General features: G+C 36.6%; 1 protein-coding gene across 1 annotated transcript in view; it reads left to right on the top strand.

Moving 5' to 3' along the window:
• Positions 1-25896, top strand: part of ERBB4 (erb-b2 receptor tyrosine kinase 4) — a 608719-nt gene that overhangs the window by 261999 nt on the left and 320824 nt on the right. Inside the window, exon 5 of the mRNA XM_006778963.2 lies at positions 17700-17765. Coding sequence (XP_006779026.1) covers positions 17700-17765 — 66 coding nt within the window. The remainder of the gene's footprint in view (positions 1-17699; positions 17766-25896) is intronic.

The raw sequence follows: 25896 nt of genomic DNA on the forward strand, positions 1-25896 counted from the left end.
TAAACACCATGAAATATTACTTCACACCTATTAGAACGACTACTATCAAAATACTAGGAAAATAGTAAATTTTGGTGAAGATGTCCAGAAATTTACACACCTGTGCAGTGTTGTTGAAATTGCTAAATAGTGCAATTGTTATGGAAAATGGTATGGTGGTTCCTCAAAATTTTAAAATAGAACTACCATATCATCCACAAATTCCATTTCTTATTATATATCAAAAAAAATTGAAAGCGGAACCTCAAAGAGATATTTACACACCTATATGCATAGTAGCTTTATTCACACCTAGAGGCCCAGTGCATGGATTCGTACACCCTGGCTGAGTGGGGTCCCTCTGTCTGGCCTGCGGGATCTGACCTAAACCAACTCTCTGACATCCCCTGAGGGATCCTGGATTGTGAGAGGGCACAGGCCAGGGCTAGATGCACCACTAATTCTGAATTGTTTTCTAAAACCCAAAGGGTCCTAGGTTTGATTTTGGTCAGGGGCATGTATCTTGGTTGCGGGTACATCCCCAGTAGGGGGCGTGTGGGAGGCAGCTGATCGATGTTTCTCTCTCATCAATGTTTCTAACTCTCTATCCCTCTCCCTTCCTCTCTGCAAAAAATGAATAAAATATATTTAGAAAACAAACAAACAAACAAAAAAACAAAAAACCCAAACCAGCTAATGATAGAAATGACAGTGTGTGGGAATTGGCAAATACATAAAAGAGCATTAAATTCACAAATATAAGTCCAGGAGTAATTATTTGTTTAAACCAGATGGTCTGCCTGAGTGAAATCAATTAGGAAAACTTGAAACTACATTTTGGTTTTAATGACTCATATATCTTAAGAATTGCTCACTCTTTACTAATATTGCATATTGTGTTCCATATAGATAACTTCCTTGAACTAGAAAATAATTATCTCAAAATAGAGTAGAACTAAAACTGATATTTTTACCAATATTGTTACTTCTTCAACATTAAAATCTTTACATAAAATAGAAGCACTCTTCTAAGTTTGAACTTTTGTAGAAGAGTTTTCTTTAAAAAAGTAGCAGCAAAGTATGCCCACAATGCAGTTCAATACAGCTTCAATTTATGTGTATTATATATGCAGATAACCAGATCCACACAAATGCAAACATAGTCAAATCATGCATACTCTTCTCAAAAGATTTTTACATGAGAGCTTAAATTAAAGAAATAGGAATATATATATATATCTTAGTAAGAATAAATGAATCCTTATTAATTCAAAGAATAGCTTTTAGAACAGACCTATTAAATTGAAGTAGATTCTTTATGAACCTCAAATAATAAAACAACAACAAATGAATTAAGGATCACATAGGGCCCGGCCAGCGTGACCTCCTATGAGCCAGTAGGTCATGGTTCGATTTCCAGTCAAGGCACATGCCCAGGCTCAAACCCCAATGTGGGGCTGCAGGAGGCAGCCAATTAATGATTCTCTCTTATCATTGATGTTTCTAACTCTTCCTCTCCTCTCCTCTCTGAAATCAATAAAAAATATATTTAAAAAAATCATGTAGGAATTCAGTTACAATTCATCTAAACAAAATATTAGCAAATAAAACTAATAGAATCTAGGATGTATTTCAAGTGTAGCTCTGCTGTCTTTTTTTTTAATTCTCACCTGAGGATATTTTTCCATTGATTTTAGAGAGAGAGGAAGAGGGCGAGACAGAAAAAGAGAGTCTTTCTCGATGTGAGAGAGAAGAACATCAATTAGTTGCCTCTCATACCCACCATGACTCAGGGAGGAGAGAGAGAGATTAACATGGATGTGAGAGAGACACAAGTATTGATTGCCTCCCACAGTAAGTACCTCCAATAGGGGCCAGGGATTAAACCTGAAACAGAGGTACATGCTCTTGACCAGCAATGGAACCTGCAACCCTTCAGTCCGCAGTCTGACATTCAAACCAGAGTCAAATGGGCACAGCTCTGCTGTCTTTTTAATGTTATTAATGAGAGAAAGAACTTGAACCTGACTGATATGTGAGAGTCCATGAGACTGGAATCATAAGAAGAAGATTTCCATAAAATTCAGGCAAGGGTATCCCTCTGATCATTTCCAAACCTTAGAGCGCCACCTCCTTTATGGTTCCTGGGCTCTTTACCTCTTCTCCAGGTACAGGCTCATTTCATCTTCTGTTTCTGAATTAGTGGAATCAATTTGTTTCATAAGGAAATGCCCCTTGCAGGCATGGCATATATTGTGACCTTCTTAGAGAAGTTTTAATAGTGCTTTTCCCAAAGCATGGTTTCTTCAGTCTCAAATTATACCTCATGTCAGTGGTGTGCTGATAAAATAGCACTCTTCAAAACTAGGGGGAAACACCCTAATTTGTAGAGCTTTCTTATTTCCATGGTTGAACCGTTCCTATCATTGTCCCTTTTCTAGCAACTGATGTGGATTTTGGAAGACATGACTGGTTTGCTTGCCATTATGTAGTATTTCCACCATACAGATTCAAGAGATGTAAATATACTCAATTGTACAGATACTAGAATAAAATATAGTAAATGCATCAGAAAATGATGAGTTTTAAATATATATTTGCTTTGTTTGAATAAAATTTAATTAGGCATTATATAATTTAATATTTTATAATGGTTATACTTAACAACCAGCTCTCAAAATTCAGAAAATCTGATGGTAGTCTGTATACACTACTGCCATGGGGAGGTAATGCAGGGCTAAGCCTGTCCAGTGTTTATCATTTACCTCTGCAATGATGCAAAGAGAAAATTAAGCCTACCCATCATGCATGATAGGAACAGGTGAACAGATTGTGGCCCTTGGTCTTCTGTAGAGCAAATGTTGAATAAGACACAACACATACACACACACACGGGCAAAGAACTTAGGAAAAAAATAACCTCTTTAGGAACAGGGAAGTTTAACTAAAAATGTATAGCCATAAAGTATCTGACTCTACAGAGTCATATTCTGCTAACATTTTTCATTTAAATTATTAGTATACTTAGCTTCTGCATTCATGTTGACTTCTTGCACACAAGATTTATGCAAGAATAATGTCTAGACATTACTTCTATTTGAATAAAAATCTTACAGAAATGTTCCCTCTCAGAGTACTGAGTTTCTGCCCCAAATACATAAACTCCTCTGTACCCCACAAGCATGCTGCTCTGGCTCTTAAAATTTTCTACCTCAAATAAATCATCATGACCATGGCCTGTTAGGAGGAAAATTATTTTTATGTAAAGTGACAGCAGAGGTGTTGTGTTTTATGGTCTAACATTATGAAAGGACAAGGTTATTTATGTCCAGAGATAAGTAGATTGATGGCTTCCAAACTCCCCAAGTTTCTCCCTGAGTAATTTTGGTTTAAGGATGGAAATCTACCTTTCGCCAAGTTTTCCAGTTGATTCTAATGACAGGTGTAAGTAGCATTGACCTGGTGTAGGATTTCTATGCTCTTCAAATGATTAGCAAAGCTTATTATGATGAATATATTTCAGACCAGCTGCTGATTCAAAATGGCATCGAATATATGGGCTCATTGCTGCAAATGAGCAAAATACCAAATACATGAATCCCCTCTTAGAGAATATGTAGCTCTCTGTTGTTATATGAAACTTCTGTTACTAATTTCAGCATAGCAATAACAGCGCTTTAAGTGCCTGTGACCTTCTGGGCTGGGTGTATCACCTGCATGTAAAGAGCCCCATTTCCAAATCTTCTAGAAGTTCTGTAAGGTAGGTATTCAGAATCCCATTTGTGGTTGCTGAGAGCTTTGACAACTTTCAATTTTTAGGAATAAGGACGTGCTGTCTTCCAGTGAAAGGTTGAAAAGATGAAAAAGTTCATGAAATAGCAGATCTGTGAGATTCAAAGTATCCAGTTGGGGGCAGCCTTCAGATTTTATTGTTTCTTGGAAATTTACTTAAAAGTAAATTTTAACAAGCCTTTCACTATTGATTGAAAAAGAATAGCATTACTTAACTAAAAGTCACTGTTATTATGAAAAAGGCTTTTACATTGTTCAGACATGATGCATAAAGGTCAAGCAATCAGAATTATTAAGGTTTTTGGGGTGGTTTTTTTTTTGACTAGTAACTCCTAACATTTTTTGAAATAGTGAGTTTTTTTTTAAATTGGAGTTTTTTTGGAATTGAATGACATTTATCTCATTGGGAGGAAAAAGAATTAAGAACTACACACTTTCAATTTTATGACAACCAAGAAAAATCTAATCAAGGTAATTTAAGAAAAGATAAATCATTCTAAAGTTTATGGAGTGATGGATGAATAAGCAAAATGTGAAATTTACATACAATGGGATATTATTTTTCCTTTAAAAAGCAAATTCTGACATATGCTACAACATTAGTGAACCATGAGGACATTATGCCAAGTGAAGTAATCCAGTTATATAAATGATAAATACTGTATAATTTCATTTACATACAATACTTAGAATAGTCCAAATTATAAAGACAGAAAATACTAGTATACTGTTGCTTGTGAGGGACTGGGGGGAGGTAATGATGGGAGTGGTTCAGTGTATTATTTCATTTATATAAGGTGAAAAGACTCATGGTCATATATGTTGCACAACAATGTGAATGCATTTAATACTACTGAAATGGATGGTAAATTTTATGTGTATTTTTTACAATAATTTTTTAAAAGTATAAATCAAGGATTATTAGTAGGACATATCTGGTGATCTGGCACATTTTAATTCCTTTTTTATAATTGAAAAAAAATACCCCTATATAAAGTTTGAAGACATCCTGCTATATGAGAATTTGCAAATAATTTTAAGCCTGTAGGAATTAGGTATAGGGGCTGAAATGCTACATTGATTAAAAAACTGACTTAAATTTTTAAAAAGATACTCATCAGAACAAAATATATATATATATATACATATATATATATATTAATCATGTAACAAGTGCCTTCAACAAAGAGATTCACAAAGAATTTCATAGTTGATTTTTAAAAACATAAAACCATAATTGTGTATTTGGCATTTAAAGCAACTGTGCAAAATTGAATGAAAATTAGACTGAGTACATTCAGCATTACCCAGCTTCTATTTCTCTCTGATCTGTTTACTCTGTAATGGGTTCAGCATGATTATGTCTGTGCCTGGGCCCTGTTTTGCAACCATCATTCAGACATTTCATTACTGCTCATATGTCTATTCCCAGTCACTAATGAAAGTGGTTTCATGGAACTCAGTTGCACAATTCAGTAGAATTTAAACAGCTTACTATTTCCCTTTTCTTCTCTAATTTCTCATCACTTAGAGAAAGCTTTGAAGTAACAGGAAGATGTTTACAAGTAACTGAAAATTGTGCATTTAAGTTCCTCTTTCATAACATTTACCAAGATGAGGTTATACATGTGCCGTCCGTCTTCTATTGGTGTCCTCTCACTAAGCCACTTTTTTTTTTAATTTAGCCACTTTTATTTCAAAGTCTGGAGCAGAAGTAGAGGAGAGATTGCTGGTTGCACTGGAGGGTTGGGGCAGGAGGGGCTGGTATCTCTCCAGGAAGCTGAAGAAAAATGAATAAGGAGATCAAGCTGCTAACCCACTTAACAATCTTTCAAGCCTAGATTGTTGCAAGCAGCCCTATGCAACTTTTATTTAATTCTTTGCTGCCTGGCAAGAACAAATTATGTTCTATTTAGAGGTGATTCTTTTGGCAATTGTAGGTGCTCTTTCTAAGCAGGGAAGAAAAAAATGGGATGGAAATTATGCAGTGACATTTCTTTTAAAGTTCTCCTTTAAGAATAAGTAAGAGAAATATATAAAAGAGGCGGGGGGGAGCCTGATTTAAAAATGTGCAATGGCAAAGTCATCTCAGAATTAGGTTTCTTGATCAGCCAGTTTTGTTCTCCTACTTCCTCACGCTTTATTAAACAAAGATTTTGATCTAGGTAGCTTCTTTAAAAAAATATTTTCTATAGCATCAATTCAAACTCTGTACTCAAGAAGTAGAATACAAAATTAAACTAGTTAACTATATGCCACAGTTGCTACTTTGTTAAAAGTTAGCTATTGCTAATTATCATATGCTAGTGTGTTTTTGAGAGTAAAACAATCTGCTTTATAGGAAAAATACAATAATAAAACTATAAAAGTTTTTTAAAAGCAATGGAATGTTGGGGTAACCACCATGCCTTCATTTCTAAATTGCATTATGTTTTATAATTTCACATATCAAATATTTTAATGAAAATATTTGCTGTGTCTTTATAGTAGAATAAATAAGTGTCCGGGGCTTTTTGTATAGTTGACAGATACCTGCCCTGTTTGAGTTTGTAGAGAAAGGTAAGTCAATACTGTACAGTTTCCTAAGATTACTATGAAATCATAAATGATTTCTGTTAATCCATTCTGTGGGCACAGGCATTTTATCTGAGGGGAGGGGGAATCCAAAATATTGATTCATCAATAGTAAATTCATTTAGAGTAAGCATGTAATACATGGTACTTTAAAAATATTTAAATGGATAATCATAAAGAAAGAAAACTTACATATTGTTCTCTCCTCTTCTTTTCCTCCCTACTACCTAGCCCTGTTCTAGGGCATCTCCCCCACCGAATCTTCATCCTTTTGGCACAATCATTCTACAACTGGGCCTTAAAGAGTAGCCTAATGACTGAGTTCAAGTTCTAGGCTTCTGTGAAATTTCAATCTTGACTCCAGGAATTTCTAAACTTAAATATTTAGTCCTTTTATTCTTCATTTTCTCACATTGAATTGAATTGGGATAATGAATGAAAACTCTAAAAACAGTGTCTTCCACATTTTGTGTACATAAATGTTAGGTATCATTTCTAGTGGTTGTAGTTGGAGATCTGCTCCTCCTTTAGAGACACCTGGTATCTCCCAACCTATGCGAAAGCTGGAATTGTAATCAGCCTTCTCTTAGCGTCCCATCATAATATTTTTTGTTGTTGTTAATCCTTACCAGAGGATATTTTTTAAAATATATGTTTATTGATTTCAGAGAGAAAGGGAGAGGGATAGAAACATCAATGAGAGAAAATCATCGATTGGCTGCCTCCTACATGCTCCCCACTATGGATCGAGCCTGAAACCCAAGGATGTGCACTGACGGGTAATGGAACCATGACCTTCCTGGTTGATAGCTCAACACTCAACCACTGAGCCAGGCTGGCCGGGCCCGAGGATATTTTTTCCACTGATTTTTAGATAGAGGTGACCTTCCTGGTTGATAGGTCAACACTCAACCACTGAGCCAGGCTGGCCGGGCCCGAGGATATTTTTTCCACTGATTTTTAGATAGAGTGGAAGCGAGTGAGGGAAGGAGAGAGAGAGAGAGAGAGAGAGAGAGAGAGAGAGAGAGAGAGAGCACTATGTGAGAGAGAACATTGATTGGTTGCCTCCCTGACAGAGATTGAACCTTCAACCCAAATATATGTGCCCTTGACAGGGAATCGAACCTGCGACCCTTCAGTGCACAGGTGAATGTTCTAACCACTCAGTCATAGTGACCAAGGCCATCCCATAATTTAAACCTAATCAACCTATAATTTTGTGGGAATGGGAAGTTGGTTGGGGAAAAGCATTTTTTAAAGCTCTTGACATGCACATATGGTGCCCTCCACTGTGCCCTTTGAAGTCATCTTCTAAATGCTATACAATCACCACATACAAATCAAAGATCTGGCCTCAGTTTTCTCATCTGTAGTATTATTTTTCTCCTAAGGTTGTCACAGGAAAGAAATCACCTAGAACAATGCATGCTGTGTAATAAAATGACATTACATCTAAGCTATGCCTAAATATTCAATGTGCTAGTTGATAGGGACTTTGATTTTATCTGGAGGATTTGCATTTCAGGTGGTTACAATACCAATATTATTTTTCAGGAATCAGTTCCCTAGGGAAGAATGACAGGTAATAGGGCTGATATTTAGGCCTAAATCATATTGTGATGGAATAGAATTGGTGTGTATGTAGTGGTTTGCAAGTAATATATATATTCATTTTCCAGGTCTGTCTACTAGTACATCAACAAGAAACTCCATTGAAATGCCTGTTGATGGAATCCTATTTTTAAAATAAATTATAAATCTATTATTCTTGAATTTTAGATTTTGTGTATGAACTTCAAAGGCAAATTAATGAAAACATTTTATACCAAGACATTTTAGTCTCATTACTAACTGTAATGCCTCTTGGGGTCACTTTCTTATAACCTCCATCAATTTTAAAATCACATTTCATTCCTTAGGCTTACGGTGGCATTTTAGAAATGTGCCTGTTTACTAATGTGGTAGTTTTTATTTTAAGTGTGAGGACTCAGAGGGGTGAATATATATCTACCCATATAGTTAAGTCCCTTTGGCAGCTGAGAGAAGTGTAGGAACACAAGTAGAGACTTCTGGCTGCTATACCTCAGAGGAGTTTGTTTAATATAGTGCCATGGAGCTACCTAATCTTTTCCAATTTGTTACCCATTTTTCTTTGTTATCTGTCTCGGTGATGTCTCTTCTCCCTAACTGACTGCTACAGGCTAACAATCTATAACAAAAACTCAGTCTCAATCTCAGATAAAATTTTTTTAAAAGAGGCTGGAAGAGTAATGGTTCCAGCTATAATTATAAAGTCCCAAAATACAGGCATGATAAGACCCTTCATTATTTACTCATGGTGGAAGAAGCTGGATTAGCACTCTCACGTGAAGATATTGGCCTCTTAGTAAAGGAAATGTTGGGTTATTCAATCTGCGAAGCCTGCTGTGTTTTGAGAACTATTAGAATCATTCCGTAAGGAGCTTGTCATAATTTCACCCATTTCAGTTTTCCCATGACGATACCCACTTCTTGTTAATTCTTAGAGGAGATAGATCTATTCTTAGAGCTGTCAAATGGAAGACAGATGAAAACAGAGACTGCTCATGTAGACTATGCCACACCCAGATGATGGGAACTTCTTTATGGTCAAAGAGTCCAGGACATTGCTTCTCAAGTAGTATCTACTCTGACAGGATAAAAATGACTGTGGGAATATTCACGGTTCTCCCTTCCCTCCTGCTCAAACATTCTGTATCTGCAAGCCTGATCTTTCCAGCCCACCAGACCATAATGTTTCTCACTCCTCCACACACACCACACCACATACACACACACACACACACACACACACACACACACACACACAGAGAGAGAGAGAGAGTCTTCCTAGGGTATCATGTTGCACACTCAGGATACATAATAAAACATGGACAGAGAATTATTTGATCATAAAGCTGTATGGAATAAAGTATTTAGGGAGGATGGCTTAGTTGACCAATAACATAATGATTCAGTGGGGGAGGATGGAAGGGTGAAAGCTTTGTAAAAGGAGAAGGCACCAAAAGAAAGAGATCTTGGGGGTAGGGTTGTGGGGAATGGAAGACTCAGAAAGAATTATGTGAGAAAAGTGAGAAGACTTAGAAATGTGGCCAATGCTTTGGATCCAATGAATGGTCTTTGAGAAGATTTAGTTTTCGTATTTTTGTTTGTTTTGTTTTTAGTAAAGTTCTTTTGGTTGAATTTTGGCTATTTAACCACATGTGGATGGTTGCAGTTCCTCAGGGATCCATTTGCACCTCTAGTTAGCAAGCTCTCAGATGAGGGTCACGGAGCAGGAGAGATCCCAGTATCAATGACATCTAATCCTCTGCAGTTATCCAAAGATGAGTTCCACCTTGGGTTCTTCTCTCTGTTCCTGACACATACTCTGAAATATTATCTGCACCCATTCCCTCCGCCCATGTACACTAGCCTAAAATACATGAGAGTGTGGTATCCCAGGAGCAGAGTGAGATATCACTGTGCTTGGATGGTTAGTAACATCTCTGCTGAGGCTATGGCATCTCAAACTTTGCCAAGGCATGCAGAGACCTCTGAAACCCAATTGTCCCTGTCTGCCAAACCTGTCAAAGTGCCTACGGTGTCATACACACACCCCATCCCTATTGCCTGACTTGGTACCTACTGAAAATGTCAACTCTGTTTGCATAAACACTTCTGTCTCAAATGACTTGATTTGTCTGCCACATCACTGTCTCTGACTCTTTGTTTCACTTTGTTGTTCTCTAGTATTTTTATATACAACAGGAGGCCCGGTGCATGAAATTCATGCATGGGTATGGTCCCTAGGCCTGGCCAGCCATCAGGGCCGATCTGTGGGGCAATTAGAAGGGCTATCAGTGGACCCCCACTTGCAACCGCCTTGGCTGGCCTGGGGCCTGCAGGCTAGGGGCAGCTCCTACATTGAGCGTCTGCTTCCTCGTGGTCAGTGCACATCATAGTGACCAGTCGTTTCATTGGTTGGTCGATTTGCATATTAGGCTTTTATTATATAGGATGTTGTGAGGGAGGGAGAAGGGAAATAACAGTGATTGAGACTTATTACATGCCAGACACTTTACTACACATGCTATTTCACTTAGTTACTTCTGACACATATAGGAAGCATTATCATGTATGTTTTAATACTGAGGAAAGTCAGTTCTTAGGTAAAGGTTCTTGCCTAAGCTCCCACCAACTATAAATAGTGGAAACTGAATACAGATTAAAATTATTTCAAAGGTTGTGTTTTCTAAATTTTACCAGCACTTTAATGAATACTTAGACCAATAAATGGCAATATTATAAATTGCTTACATATTCAATAATATTTTCAAATATTTCATTTTCCCTAAACTAGGGCTGTAATTTCCTACTATAATTATAAATGCCAATTTACTAAAATGTGTTCCTATTGAATTGACATTTATTTTAACCCCAGTTACTGGTGAACCTTGATAAGCAAGTAATAGAATCAAAATAAATGCCACTTAGAAACAAAAAGAAAGTACAAAAGTGTTGACAAGCAAATATGATCTGTAAAAAAGAGTTACTATGATACAATGCATCAAATCTCTAGTTCCACTTTAAGGATGTTTCTGTTTTCTTACCTATAAAATGAGACAAATAATAATATTTATGCTATGATTTATTGTGTAAATTAAATGAGATACTATGTGTAAGACACTTGGTCTACTAGTTAGAATGTAGAAAGCACTCAATAAACTATAGATAATGTGGTGAGGTCGATGATGTTGATGATGATTTCTAGAGTGGGTTATGAAGTATTGTGTCAACTTCTATGTATGAGACAAACACTGAAATACAAAATCAAAAACAGAGTCAGCCATATCAGGGTGAGCATTGAAATTCTCATTCATCTCCTGCAAAACAGACTCTGTGTATTTGTGTTGTGTGTGTTGATATGCACATTAAATACTGATTTAAAATCACAATTGCAGAAACTTACATCGATCCTATTAAATTTCATAGGGTTACTTTTGGCTCATTACTTCATCTACCAATTGCTTTTTAATTCTGTATAGTTATTCAAGTATGAGTTATTGCCAACCCTTGTAGATCTGTGTCTTTTGCAAATCTTGTACGCTTATTACAACTTAGTAATTAAAATGCCAAATATGATAGATAAGGATGGAGGCCTTTGGCACACTGCTAGAACCAGACCATCAGTGTAGGCCAGAACTGACATCAATTCTCTATCAATGTTCTGATACATGTGCCTGTCACCCAGAAATACACATGCCTGTTCCAGATCCCACCATTGTTTAACAGAAGGGCATAAAAAGGACATGGTGAACTTATTTCTGCTATCCAAATCATTTCTCCAAGAGCTACAAATATTCAGAAAAATAGGATGTAAAATTAGTGATATTTTCTTTTTTAAAAACTTTTTTATTGATTAAGTTATTACATATGTGTCCTTATCCCCATACACCCTACTCATGCCCTCACCCCCCTGTTGTCTGTGTTCATTGGTTAGGCCTATATGCTTGCATATAAGTCCTTTGGTTGATCTCTCCCATTAGACCCACCCTCCCCTACCTTCCCTCTGAGGTTTGATGGTCTGATTGATGCTTCTCTGTCTCTGGATCTATTTTTGTTCATCATTTTATATTGTTCATTATATTCCATAAATGAATGAGAGCATGTGATATTTATCTTTCTCTGACTGGCTTATTTGTATTTCCATTTAAAAATATGCATTTATCTCCTACATGTACCAGCAAAATATTCTATAACACAAGGTGGTTAATTGAAATATTGTATATCTGTATGATGGAAGGTAAATCCTCCAAAAAGGAAAAAAAAACAAAACAAAACAAAAACTCACAACAAACATGTTTATTTAACATGGACCAAGGAGACATTCAAGCCCAGTTGAAATGTAAACCTTTTTCCCCCAAAATCCTCCCTGTCCATTTTATTCATACATATAGCAAATACAATTATTATCAAAATTATTTGCCATTTTTCTGTCTATTTCCTGCACCTTAAAGGCTCCTGGAAGACAGGGCACACACTTTTCATCTTTTTATCCTCTGGCCAAGATAGGGACTGGTCTGGTGTAGATTTTCAATAAATGTTGTGCTTCCATCTTTTGAATTATACGACCATAAAAAATTATTATTCTCTCATTCATTCCCCAGTAAAAGTAGTTTTAAGAGGTCAAGTCTGCCATAGTTTAAAAGGACTGAAAGAAGAATCCAGAGATGTAACTGCATTGTCTTTAGCTAGAGGCAGTTGAGGCTATAATCTTTTATGGTGGCCAGTGACTTCATATTTTGTAACTCTTCAACTGTCCTGGCATATTACTTGCAGAAAGCAATCCAGAGGTACAATTAAATCCCATCTCTGCTGTCAGTTCCACAAACAAGCAAAACTTCTAGCATGGATTTATGACTCTTATAAATATCAAAGTGGCTCAGGGACTCTAGTTCCTAAAAAAAGAATGCAAAGGCTACATTTTTAGTAACATCTGCTGGACAAGCATAAAAGATGACTTTAGTCATATTGCTAACGTCTACGATGAATAATGCACTGCCAAAGCAGAGCTGATTGGCTGTGAATTAAAATAATGCCGATGTGCATATAAAGATTTCAATGGTTGCTAAAGTTGCAGAAATATTTGTTTATAACTTTTATTTTATATTTTACCTCTCCGATTGAGCCAGATGACAGGAGATGGAAATGTTAATTCAAATGTTTTCTATCACTAACAGCTGTATTGGACAGGCAGATTCTTATTTTTAATCGGCATATTTTCTCTCATAGTTTTAAAAGAATTATTGCAATAAACAATAGAAAATAATTTTATTTGGACTTGGAAATAGGCAGATTTGCACAGCGCTGGGAAAGTGTTAGTGCTCCAAAACATGTCTCCAATTTACAGAGGCTAGTATCTGACTAATCCCTCTTTTTTGCTTTCCTCATCTTAAAAATGTACTCCTAGAGCCCAGCCAGTGAGGTTCAGTGGTTGAGCATTGACCTATGAACCAGGAGGTCACGATTCAATTCCCGTTCTGGGCACTGGAGGCAGCTGATCAATGATTCTCTCCTATCATTGATGTTTCTCTCTCTCCCTCTCCCTTTCTCTCTGAAATCAATTAAAATATATATATATTTTTAAAATGTACTATTGGAGAAGTAGTTTATAAGACTAATTCACATTAAATCATTAGTGGTGTATATGATTTATTCCCCTCATGAGATCAGGCCTCCTGAAGCACTGTGTATCTGAGAATAGAGGACAAGTTCTCCATAAGATATTCAGCAATAGTTAAAGTATTTCTCTTTTTGTTAGAAGACACACAAGGGACCCTCCAGAGGTCGGACTTATCCTCTCCACTGAAATGCTCTGAGCTGATTTCACTATAGATACCACATGGATAAATCATTGCCTAAGGAATGTAGCAGACTTCCGAGCCACCAGGCATTACATTGGAAATGCCCAGACTCAACCTGGCTTTGTCCGTCTCTTCTTTCCAGAGCTAGGAGTCTGTGAAGCATTCAGATTTACTGGCTTCTTTCCTTAAATCCATAGATAGTGAATATTGAATGCAGAGCAGTCAAAAAATTTTCCCTTCAAAATAATGCTGAATTAATTCTAAACTCTATTAGTGGATAACCATGCCCACTTCAGCCTATGTTAAGTATTACTTAACAGAGTTCTTAATATACAAACTTGGAAGGTACTCAAGAAATGCATATGAATAGGAGGATGGAGGAAGGTAAGACAAAAGTTTATAGGTTTTGTGTTTTTGTTTTTATTTTTCCTAATATTAGATAGATAATTACTAAGGAAACCCTTTTTCTAACCTCCCATTTTTTGACACTTTTGTGTAGCAGAAATGTTTGGAACTAAAAGCTAAAACAGAACTTAAAACATAGTAAACTTAATAGTCCATAAAACCGCACTACCCAATTGTATACAAGAATCAAACCAAGGTTGCAGGCATGAAAGTGTGGCAAATGCATTAATTCAAAAATATTTCCATTTGGAGACTTTGATCAAATATTTTGACATTTACTTAATTGCAAAAGCTCAGTGAAAATAGTATTAGCACACGTGCCATGTATCACACAGTTTGGGAGACGAATGCTGAACTGAACGCCTGGGCAGATTCTACAGGGTCAAAGCTCTAGAGACAATGACATGCAGGGCAGGGCAGAATGGGCAACCATTTATAGAAGCGCATTCAATTCATGGTTCCGCAGTACATTTTGGGAAAAGAATGCTGAGACGTGATCACCTCCTTTGGGTTTGCCAAAGGGGTGGAGAGAATATAAATAAGATAGAGTAAAATCACAGAAGAGAAGCAATTGTTGGCTTCCTTTTATAGCAGTAAAAGGTATTTATGTTTAAATATTAATGAAAAATGAAAACTGCCCAACAAAGTCTTGTAGTGGCACATAGGCAGTCAAGGTTACACTATTTAAACTTTGTGTGTGGATGGTGAGGTGGGGGTGGGGGCGAGGTGGGGGAAGGACACTATATAACTTGTTCCCAATTAGGTAGATATTGCATAATATTTTCTGAAGGACCATAAGCAAATTCAAAATGTATATTCATAGTCCTCTTCTTCTTGCATCTAGGTGTAGGTCTTGGGGTAGTAATTAAAAAAAAAAATGTAATCCTGCTCAGCCAGCATGGCTCAGGGGTTGAGTATCAACCAATGAACCAGGAGGTCACAGTTCAATTCCCAGTCAGGGCACATGCCCTGGTTGCAGACTCCATCCTGTGTGAGGCGTGCAGGAAGCAGCTGATCAATGATTCTCTCTCACCATTGATATTTCTATCTTTCTCTCCCTCTCCCTTCCTCTCCAGAATCAATAAGACAATATTTAAAAATATATGTAATCCAATAAAAGAGGAACACTGAAAGTATTAGAATGTCTAATATTACTGAGCTTTTCCCCCCAGCTACAGAGAGTACTCTGGATACAATGAATGGAGTTATATATTTTATTAGACCCAAACACAATTCATTAAGTCAGAGTAAATGGGAGATCATCCTCTGTTTCAGATAGTTTTGGTTAACAGACCACTTAATGGGTCGATTTAAAGGATTTTAACACATCTGAAGAAATACCAGAACATTAACATTAGCTGCTTTCCCATAAAATAAGTTTATACAAAAAAAAAGTTTTTACTGCTTCCAATTTTATTTCACAGAACTTACTAATTTCCGCTAGTATATATCAATTTGGATTTATTAGCTTTGTACGAAAGAACTCCAGTAGGTTTTTAATAATAATTATCGTTATCACTGATTAAAGTTATATTGTTCAGGCCAGATGGAGTCCTTTTCCTGTCAGCTAGAATGAGCGTGATTATGTAGTTATAATGTGTTTAGATCTAAATAAACAGATGGCCCAGTGACAGGATATTATATGCTGGTGATGTCAGCAGCAGCGCTTCACAAACAGAATTGCTTTAAATAAACTCTGGATCCTGGCACTTTTAAGAAGGTGACTGGAGTTGAGCCTAAGTGTTGTATTAACTTGATTAGTACTGTTCACTTGCAGAAGGGTCAACCATGAGGCCAGTCTGAGATTCGGTCTAAAAATTGTGTCTGCGGAACCTGTTCCTTAACTGTGAAAGCATTTAACTTAGTACACATACTCAGTATCATAAGGAGAGAGAGAAAGAGAGAGAAGCTGCCCAAGTGTAAGAACTTCCAAGTTGAAGAGGTAAAAACTGTGGATCAAGAAAAGATGGAAACATTTGATAGAACCCTATTCCATAATTTTTGCAACATGTTATAATAAAAGTCTTGACTAGCCATATACCCACTTGCAGTCAATATTAGAACAGTAACAGAGTTTTCATCTTTAATCATTTTTCATGTCTACTATTTATTCTAAAAATAAGCCCTCTCCATACCCTTGTACCAACAAAAATGTAGAGCGAGCCTATAAAATTCAGAAACAAACTTCAAAGAAAGTCATTATGTACAATTGCTTTCGCTAATGTTCTTTGGTTGAGTCCTTATGGGACTTTCTCTGTGGACAACTGTATTTGCTGAGGCAAATATCCATGGTAGCAGAGTCTTTAAGAGGAAGATGCCACTGCAGGAGATAAAGGCTGCTATTTGAAAATGAAGGTAGTAACAATAACAATTGTAGAGGAGGCTATCAAATAATGAAATTAAGATTTCCAAAAAGGTAGCTGTTTAAATGCTTAAAATTTTTATATTAAGCTGAGCCAGAACCAAGAGGTCACCAGTTCAATTCCCAGTCAGGGAATGTGCCCAGGTTACAAGCTTTATCCCCAGTAGGGGGCATGCAGGAGGCATCCGATTAATGATTATCTCTCATCATTGATGTTTCTATCTCTCTTTCCCCCTTACTCTCTGAAATCAATAATTTCCCTCTCCCTTCCTCTCTGCAATCAATAAAAAAATATTTTTTTAAAATTTATGTTAAGATACTGGTTCACACATTGGCCCTGTACACTGAGGGCAAGGAGAGATGGAAGAAAGAGGCAGGCAACTCCAGATTTGTACGTGGCAGGTTTACTAAGCCAGGGAATTGATATATGAAGCTTGTCTTTGATGGCCACAAGATGAGTAGACTTCCACACACTCCCACTAGAATCGTAGAAGTTCTTACAGAGGCCTTAACGGGTTCAGTCATGTATTCAGTCCAGATGGTCTCAACAACACCTACTCTCTCTAGGCTACACCCTTGTAACAACCGCTGGCTTGGGAACATCAGCCAGGATGTACATTCCAAGGACACGGGCGAAGTGAGGGTGTACCAATTGCCCAGGTCCAGCTCAAGGTTCAAGTGATGGTCAAGTCCCCTTGACAATTTCCTACAATTAAAGATAATCTAAATGATGTATGCAACCTTATATTCTGATGGTTTGTTATGTGTTTATAAGAACATATTCTTGTTTTCATAGACTTGAACTTAAGTGTTGACTTAATCTTTAATAACTATTGGTATCAGTAAGCCATGCACTTTAGAAATTATATCAAATACAATAGGTCATAAGCATAAAACTTCAGTAATCAAAGTAAAATGTATTTAATGTAAATATTTCCTTCTTACTAGCTGGTAAAATGCATAAACTCATTGATTTCCTTTTTTTATAAAATGATGAGAAGATTTTGAATATGAAGAGATTGTTTTTCATGTCACATGCATTTGACATTCAGGTTTTGTTACTTAAGCAAGCATTTTATGAGCTATGCTTCAACTCTAGTACGACTTAGAATCCTCATAAAGGAGCAAGAATATTTCATGAGGGGAGATAAAGTCAAAGAATGAGAGATTATAATGTGAATGTGTTTGTGCCTCTTCTGCAGGTGGACGTTGCCATAAGTCCTGTACCGGCCGATGCTGGGGACCCACAGAAAATCATTGCCAGACTTGTAAGTGCTCAACTAGTAGAGAGCATAGGCTTGAAATGCTCAAATCATTTTAATAATTTATGATTTTCAGCTGTCTGGGGATAAGAAACATGAAAATGAGTTTTTGTTTCCTTGTGGTGTATGTATCTGTCCCATCTTCCACTCAAAGGTTAGCAGGCTTTGCAATGCACCTTGATTTTTTCACTTCGTGCATATGTGCATGAATTTATTTGTGGGGATAATTCCTAGAAGTGGCCATTGCAGGGTCAAGGATATGTGTGTAAGAAATTTGATAGAAATCACCAACATGAAGATGTTGTTCTCTATAAAGTTTGTAGCAATTTCCTCTGCCAAGAGCAATGCATGTACATGCCCGTTTCCCTATTCCCTGGGAAAAGCAGTGTGTTATCAAATCTGGGTCTTTGAAAAAAGGTTAGAAGAAGCATAGTATATCAGAGTAGACTTAAATTAACTTATTTCATAAAAACAATGTTTTAGGGCAAAGTATTGGCAAGAATTTTAAGCAGGACTTTAAGATTGGATGGCTGTTTGAAATAAGTATACTAGCTATAATATTTTAGACAGTGTTTTAATAGCATCCCACCAAGGTACAGGAGAGCCTAATTCCATTCTCACAGAGTGGAGAATAATGATTTAGAACAAAATGTTAATAGAACTGAAGGTTAAGGGATCCTGTAGTAAGAGTAGAGACCAATTGGATTCTCTCCCTAGACAATTTGGACTTGGGATCCAGATGCTGGTAGCACAACCTTAGAAACTTGAACTTGAAGAGATATTAAACTTAGTAGAGGTTTCCATTTCAAACCATGTGTTAATGAGAAACAGAAATGGCCAGTCCTCAGTGACTCAGAAGAATAAATCAGCCATACAGAAGCTAGCAGAAATGAGAGAGAGAGCGAGAGCGAGAGCGAGAGAGAGAGAGAGAGAGAGAGAGAGAGATTTTGACAGTTCCTATCTCCTATTTCTCTGACCTTCATGTGCCTCAGCTGCACTCTATTCTTGATGCCTTAAGAAACAGTGTTTTTCTAGTACATTTAAATGACTTTTGTTACTTGCCAAGAAGTGAGGATGAGAATGAGTCTTGTAAGAAAAGCATCACACCATAGCTCATGTATGAAATTATCAGCCAAGAAGTCATTTAATCTACCTAATTTTTCAGCATAGACAACTTTACTATCTAACCTAAAATTTAATGGTCACTATGCCTATTCCACAGAATCAATAAAAAAATTTAATATATTTTATTGATTTCATTAGAGAAAGGGAGAGAGAGATAGAAACATTAATGATGAGAGAGAATCATTGATCGGCTGCCTCCTGCATGCCCCACATTGGAGGTGGAGCCCGCAACCTGGACATGTGCCCAGACTTGGAATAAAATCGTGACTTCCTGGTTCATTAAGTCAACACTCAACATGGAGCCACACCAGCCAGGCAGAATCAATAAAATTTAAATTCAATAGACATTTATATGTATTTGATATGTACAAGTCTAAATTTTGAATTAGTTTTCATTCACATAGATCTGTATAGCTTATAAAACATTTTCATCTTAAAATTTGTTTTCACAATATTCTCATAAGTTAAAAAGACTTAGTTATCATTAACCTCTTTTTAACAATTGGGGAAATATACATTGAGAAAATTATTCAAGGAGATGTTAAATTTACACCACTGTTTCCTGTACACCATATTGCATAGCACAACTTAGTGGGAGAGGACATTAGATTTCAAGTCAGACCAATGAAACAAACCCCAGTTGTTTCCACTTCCTAGCATGAAAAAGTGACTTAATCTTTTTAAATCTCAGTTACCAGATCTATACAACAGAATAATTGCACTTTGCTCAGAAGAAGTTTGCTCTATTGGAATCCAATCCAATCCAGTAATGTAGTTGAAATGCGTTAATATTTTTGGCATATACTAAGGACCTAATAAAGAATAGCTTATATTATCATAAACTGAAGGAGAGGCTCTTAGAAAACATAATCTTTCTTAAATATGAATGAATGGAAAAGCTCCTGGAGCCCATCCCCCCCCCTTGTGAAGGCTCCTGACTATCATGGCTGGGAAAAGCAAAGCCCAGGATTGAAGAGGAGGCTCCTGAAGTGGAGGCTGGTTGCCCTTGACATTCATTCTTGCTCTCTCTCTCCTAGTTTGAGTTACTTGAAAGGGAAATTGCTCATCCATATTTAAAGAGCCCAATATCCTGAGGCAAAATGTATTTTGCAACTACTCAAAATATACATACTTATTGTAGAACCTGAATTTTAGAAATTGGTTATATATTTTTGAGAATTAGATCTCATGAGAGATTCCATAGAGACATGAGACCTCCAGAGTTCCATAGAGATGTAACATACATGAGCAAAAAAAAAAATGTAATGTGAAATATCTAGACTTATTTTAGATTTTTGATGAGCAATCTGTTAATTAAACTGTTTCTTCTCCTTAGGCCTACTTGAGATGAACTATCTCTGAATCCTAAATGACCGTTTAAGAAATTAGAAAGCATACATTGTGCAAGTTTTTGAAAATATTGAGCTCTTGTTGATTGACCACACAAAAGTACATTGTAACATTTGAAAGACATAGTCTTATACTATTCAGAAATGACTTTTATTTTTAATCTTCACCCAAGGGTGTGTGTGTATATGTGTGTGTGTGTATATATACATACACACACACATATACACACACACTAATAAAAGAGAAAGATGCAAATTGACCATCCCTCCATGATACCCACAAACCACACCCACCAGCCAATCAGGAGTGAGTATGCAATTAACCTGACAAAGATGGCAGATTAATTTGCATATGTGGGTATCAAGTGCCCTGGGAGGCAACGGCAGCCACGGGCTCCCAGGATCATCGCCGGCCTGGGAGGTGAGGCCAGCTGAGCCTAGCCATGCCCGCGGGCTCTGGGGACCTTCACTGGTGGAGAGCAGAGCAGGAGAGAAGGCAGAGAGCGGGAGGGTTGGAGGACTTGGCAGAGCAGGAGGCTGCTGGACATAGAGGAGAGTGAGAGAGAGGGCGGCTTGGAGGGCGTGGCTCCCTCTGTCAACCCAGCTTCCTCATCACAGCTGCGGAAACTGACAGCAGGGAGGAGGAAGTCCTACCCCCACAGAACCATTTTTTTTCATTGATTTTCAGAGAGAGGGAAAGACAGAGAGAAACACCAAGGTGAGAGAAACACATCAATTGGTTGCCTCCTGCATGAGCTCTGACCAGGGCCGGGGGCCTGGGAGGAGCCTGTGACCTAGGTACATGCCCTTGTGCTTTTAGCCAGAATTGAACCCAGGACCCTTTGGTCCATAGTCCAAGGCTCTATCCACTGAGCCAAATTGGCTAGGGCATGATTTCTTTTCTTAATGACCAAAATACATTCAGGGCTTCTCTGGAATATTCAACTTCTTGATTTGCCAAGTATTTTCTTATTTTTTAATGGAGAATTATTCTTTGAGACTCTTAATACATTAGAAAAGAACAGTAAAGGTACTTAAAATCCCCACACTTCCACTAAGGATTCCAATGTTAAGAATTGTGTTCATTCACCACATCTTATCAATGCTGACATCTTCCCGCAGGTGTCGCCTCCAAAACAGCAAATGTGCCAGGAATTATCCCCAGTAAGAGTAAATAGTGAGAAATGGGAGGAAAGAGAAATGATTCAGGCTCTGGAAGAACTAATCTGTGATAATGAGTTACTTGTAAGGGTGAAATAAAGCAAAGAGAGGTGATCAGAAAGAGATATCTCTGAATAGAGATATGGGAAAATAAAAATGAGGTAACAATGGTAAGCTTGAAGGAAAGTCTGCAAGGGGCAGAAGTTTGTTTAAATGTTAGTTTTTAATTACAGTTTACATTCAATACTACTTTGTATTAGCTTAAAGTATACAGCATAGTGGATAGACAATCATGTATGTTACAAAGTTCCCCCCCTTCCTAATCTCCAGCACCCACTGGCACTAGATATACCCATTACGATACCATTGACTATATTTCCCATAATGTACCTCACATCCCCATGACTATTTTTTTACTACTAATTTGTACTTTTTAATCCATTCACCCTTTTTGGCAACTCTTCCAAACCTCACCCCTCTGGCAACCATCAGTCTGCTTTTTGTGTCTGTGAATTTGTTTGTTTGTTTGTTTTGCTCTTTAGATTTCACATATAAGAAAAATTATATAGATGGATCTAGAGGGTATTATGCCAAGTGAAATAGTGAGAGAAAGGGACAAAAGTTTTAAAATAATGAATGAAAAAGAATAGATTTAGTGAAATGAATGGAGAGTATAAATAAATTGACAACTTACTTTGAACAACAACTTATACATGCCTATAGAAATTTTAATAAAGTTTTGTAAATTTTTGTTAAATTTAGTAACATGTTGAGACTTATTTTGTATACTGGTTTGTGTGCTATATTTAGATTTCATTGCATGTAGAATAATTTATGTCTGTTATTGTTCTTCTATAGTTTTATATAATGTTCAGCCTACTAACTGCAGCACTAGCATCTATTTTTAGACATTTTTCTAAAATATGTTATTTTCATAAATACATTTCTAAAGGAAAAACCTTAGACAACTGAAAGAATTTTATAAATACTAAAGTAAGAAAATCATGCTTATAGAATCTAGCCAAGTGCTGTTACTGTTTTACTTCATGATTCTGATTTTCTAAAGTGACTTGAATTTATTCTCCTTAAATTCTTTCTGATGTTACAGCATCATGGCCCTAAAAACCTAACAAGACTTCTTATGTAATTGCAATAGGTCAACACAGAGCTCATGATTCGGTACTGAGAGCTGCATTACATGTAGAGAAGTGACTCAGGCTTGAAAGATCTTGTAAGCTCAGTTAAATCATGGCCGCATTACTCCACAACACAGCTTAACCTTAAGTAAATTGATTTGGTGGATTAATATAGTCATGTCAGGGGAGACAAACTTATCTGCTATGTCAAGTCTGAAGCTTATAGAATTGTATTTAGCAGGCTTACTGGTCAGAATGACAACTCTCTCTAGTCATAAGAACTGAGTACTGAGCTACAGAGGTTTAGGTGTGAGAGAGACTAAGCTTTAAGAAGTAAATAATAATGATTAAAAGAACAATGTTATCTCTGTGCCTGCAAGATATATAAGGCACACTTATCTCATTTAAAGTAGATTCCACAAGTCCCTTTTTATCTTTGAGCACAGTATCAGGTCAGCTCTCTCCAGTCACCTATTAGGCAGTGTGGACTTTCATTTCATACATTCCTTTTGTCCTCCTAGACCCGGTGTCACCTCCTTAAGACACTGCATTTTATTTTTATTTTTAGAAGGAGGAGAACATATCAAAACAGAGTTTGATTCCCCTCATCTTTGCATACATTTTGCATTAAAGTAGTTATAATTGTCTTCAACTGAAGGTTATTTAACTAAAATATTCTCTGCTGATTACCACTTGCTATACTCTTCAGTCTTCTAAGTTGTTTTGCATATTTCTTGCTTTGAAACTAATTGAAAAATGTAAGTGCATTTGACAATAGCATGTTTCAACTACTGGAGTGAATAGATATACTCTGATCATTGAAATGTCTATGAAATTGATTAAAGCTAATTCATCATTTTAACCAATGGAAAACTACATTGTGAAATTCACCCATTACTTCTACAATACTGTTTCTAGCTAGATTACCTCAAAATATTTTTAAATTAAAAATAGAACAGCATTAAAATTAATAAAAGCAGTGTATTCGTTCTGTTGTAGATAATGGTGAATGGAGCACTTTATTGTATTGGCAAAATAGAAATGAGTTCCAAACAACACTTCATGTTATTTATTGTTTCTATGCAGATATTATAGAACTTACTAGGAAAAATTTAGGAAAGTATTGAACATTTTCCTCAATAATTAATTATATGTGTGTACAAACAAAATTACTTTCAATAGTGGTAATATATAAAAACTTTTAGTTTAATAATAGAAACAAAACAAAAACAAAACCACCATGGCCTGGCTATGGACTCTATTAACTACTAGGGCAAACTGTAGAGGAAGTATACCTATGGTATATATACTTTTACCTGTTCCAAATATATCTGGAATTTCTTTGAAGAGAATGTTACAAATCTGAGAAGATAATTATATATTTTGGATCCTCCAATTTTAAGCAAGCAAGAAAATGTAGCAATTCAAAATGAAAATGTACTTTTCTTCATGAAATTTCCAAAAGTAGTAGTAAAACCAAAATGAGAAATTATAAATATAATAATAAACTAATGACACCCACATAAATGCAAGCACACACAATTTATTTAAAATGTTATTGTTTTCAGTGGGACACATGTTGTTTAAAAGGAAGGTGCCCCTGTGGTAAATATCCAATCCGAGCAGAGAAAGACCAAGTGGGAGCCAATGGGGAAAAGAAAAAGAACTCAGCCAGCAGGCTCGATCAATCAGGATAACAGCTAGCCTTTGTGAAAAGTCAACAGCTTTAATTAAAACTCCTGTATTTTACTAATAACTTTGAATGTCCATAAGCCTTCTTATTGATTTTCTATTTCCATTTTTGTGTTTGTAGTTTCTGAAGATATTGTAAAAATTAATGGAAACTTTATAATGGTCTGATTACTTGCATACATTTCTAAAATTATGCCCATCTAAAACATTTCCCAAAGATACCCAATAATTTGCTTGTAGAAAATAAGAGAAATATTTTTTTTCTAATATGCTGTTGATATTGCTATAAGTTGACCATATTTGTTGTAATTTGGTGACCTTTTTTAAAGATTTTAAAGAATGGAATGTTTTTCTTTTTAACTGCAGAAGATATAGTTATATTAAAAGTTCTATAAAATACATTTGAATTCAAGAGAGACTGCTTAATGCCATGTTAAAGGCTCAAGGGATATAAAGAAAATATATAAAGCTGTGTTTGTTCTCTGGAAATGTCTTAAGGTATAAGACAAAGATGAGGAATGTTTGAAAAGGGGGCATCAGGAGACTAGAGATGTAGTTCTAACTCTAAACTTAATTTTAAGGATCTCAGTTTCCTCAAGTTCCCTTATAAACACAATAAAAATATTGAAAATGATGATACCTGTTCTTGCTTCTTACATGGTTAGGATATTTGCATGTGTGTGCCTGTATACTCAGTGATTAGCTATAGATCAAATACACATAGACATAGACATTGACATAGATACAGGTAGTTTGGGGGATTGATTTATGTCCCTTTTAGCCTACTGATAGTGATACAGTCACTGGGAATGCCAGAGCCACTCTCTCTCAGCCTGTACTACTGGTGGCCCACCCCACAGACATTTTTGGACCAGAGTGAACATTGTGGCTGGACCAGACTTTGTGGTTCTTATGATTGCAAGACATACCTCAGCAACAACCATCAGAGAACTTCAGTAAAACAATGATAATGCTAATTATTCCCAGGTCCCTGAGGGGACAAGGCAGGCCCATTGGCCACACAAAAAGGTCATGTGGGAGGGAGAGAGAGAGAGAGAGAGAGAGGATGTGAACATGGGGCTCTGCTTCTATTGGAATCCAGGGTCAGATGCCTAGAGTTTCATGGATTCACTGTTCCTTGGCCAATTTAAAACATAAGAATAGGAATTCGTGAATTCGTATGTGGAAAGGGAAAAAATGGGCTCACTTAAATTGTCAGTCACCTAGGTTACCAGGGCTTTCTAAAAAGGGAACTTTATGGGTGGGGGTGGTGGCCTAGCTTCTTATCTAGGTGTGGTAATAGTAGTGTGTCATATAGCTGACCATATGTTTATTTGTGATAGATGCCTTCAAAAGCAATGCCTTGGTTAGCTTTATTGCCGGGAGCCAGTCCATCCTTGCTGTTTCAAGGGACCTGGCATATATGGCATACTGTTCTTAATATGTTTGCTCACCTTCTTGGCACTGTGTGTTTTAACCAAGGTCACCTCTCTGAGAAAGGTTGTTTCCCCAGGTAGGGATTTCCCCCTGAAGTTAGGGAGGGAATAAAACCCCTTAACTGCCAGGCGGGTAATTAATCACTTTAACTATGAACAATCATGCTTAAGCTACATAATCTTTACTCCCTGGAATGGAGATAAGAAACGCCCTAACCTTTGGAATAGAGATTGATAG

This window comes from Myotis davidii, unplaced genomic scaffold (genome assembly GCF_000327345.1).
Source record: "Myotis davidii unplaced genomic scaffold, ASM32734v1 scaffold268, whole genome shotgun sequence".
NCBI lineage: Eukaryota > Metazoa > Chordata > Mammalia > Chiroptera > Vespertilionidae > Myotis > Myotis davidii.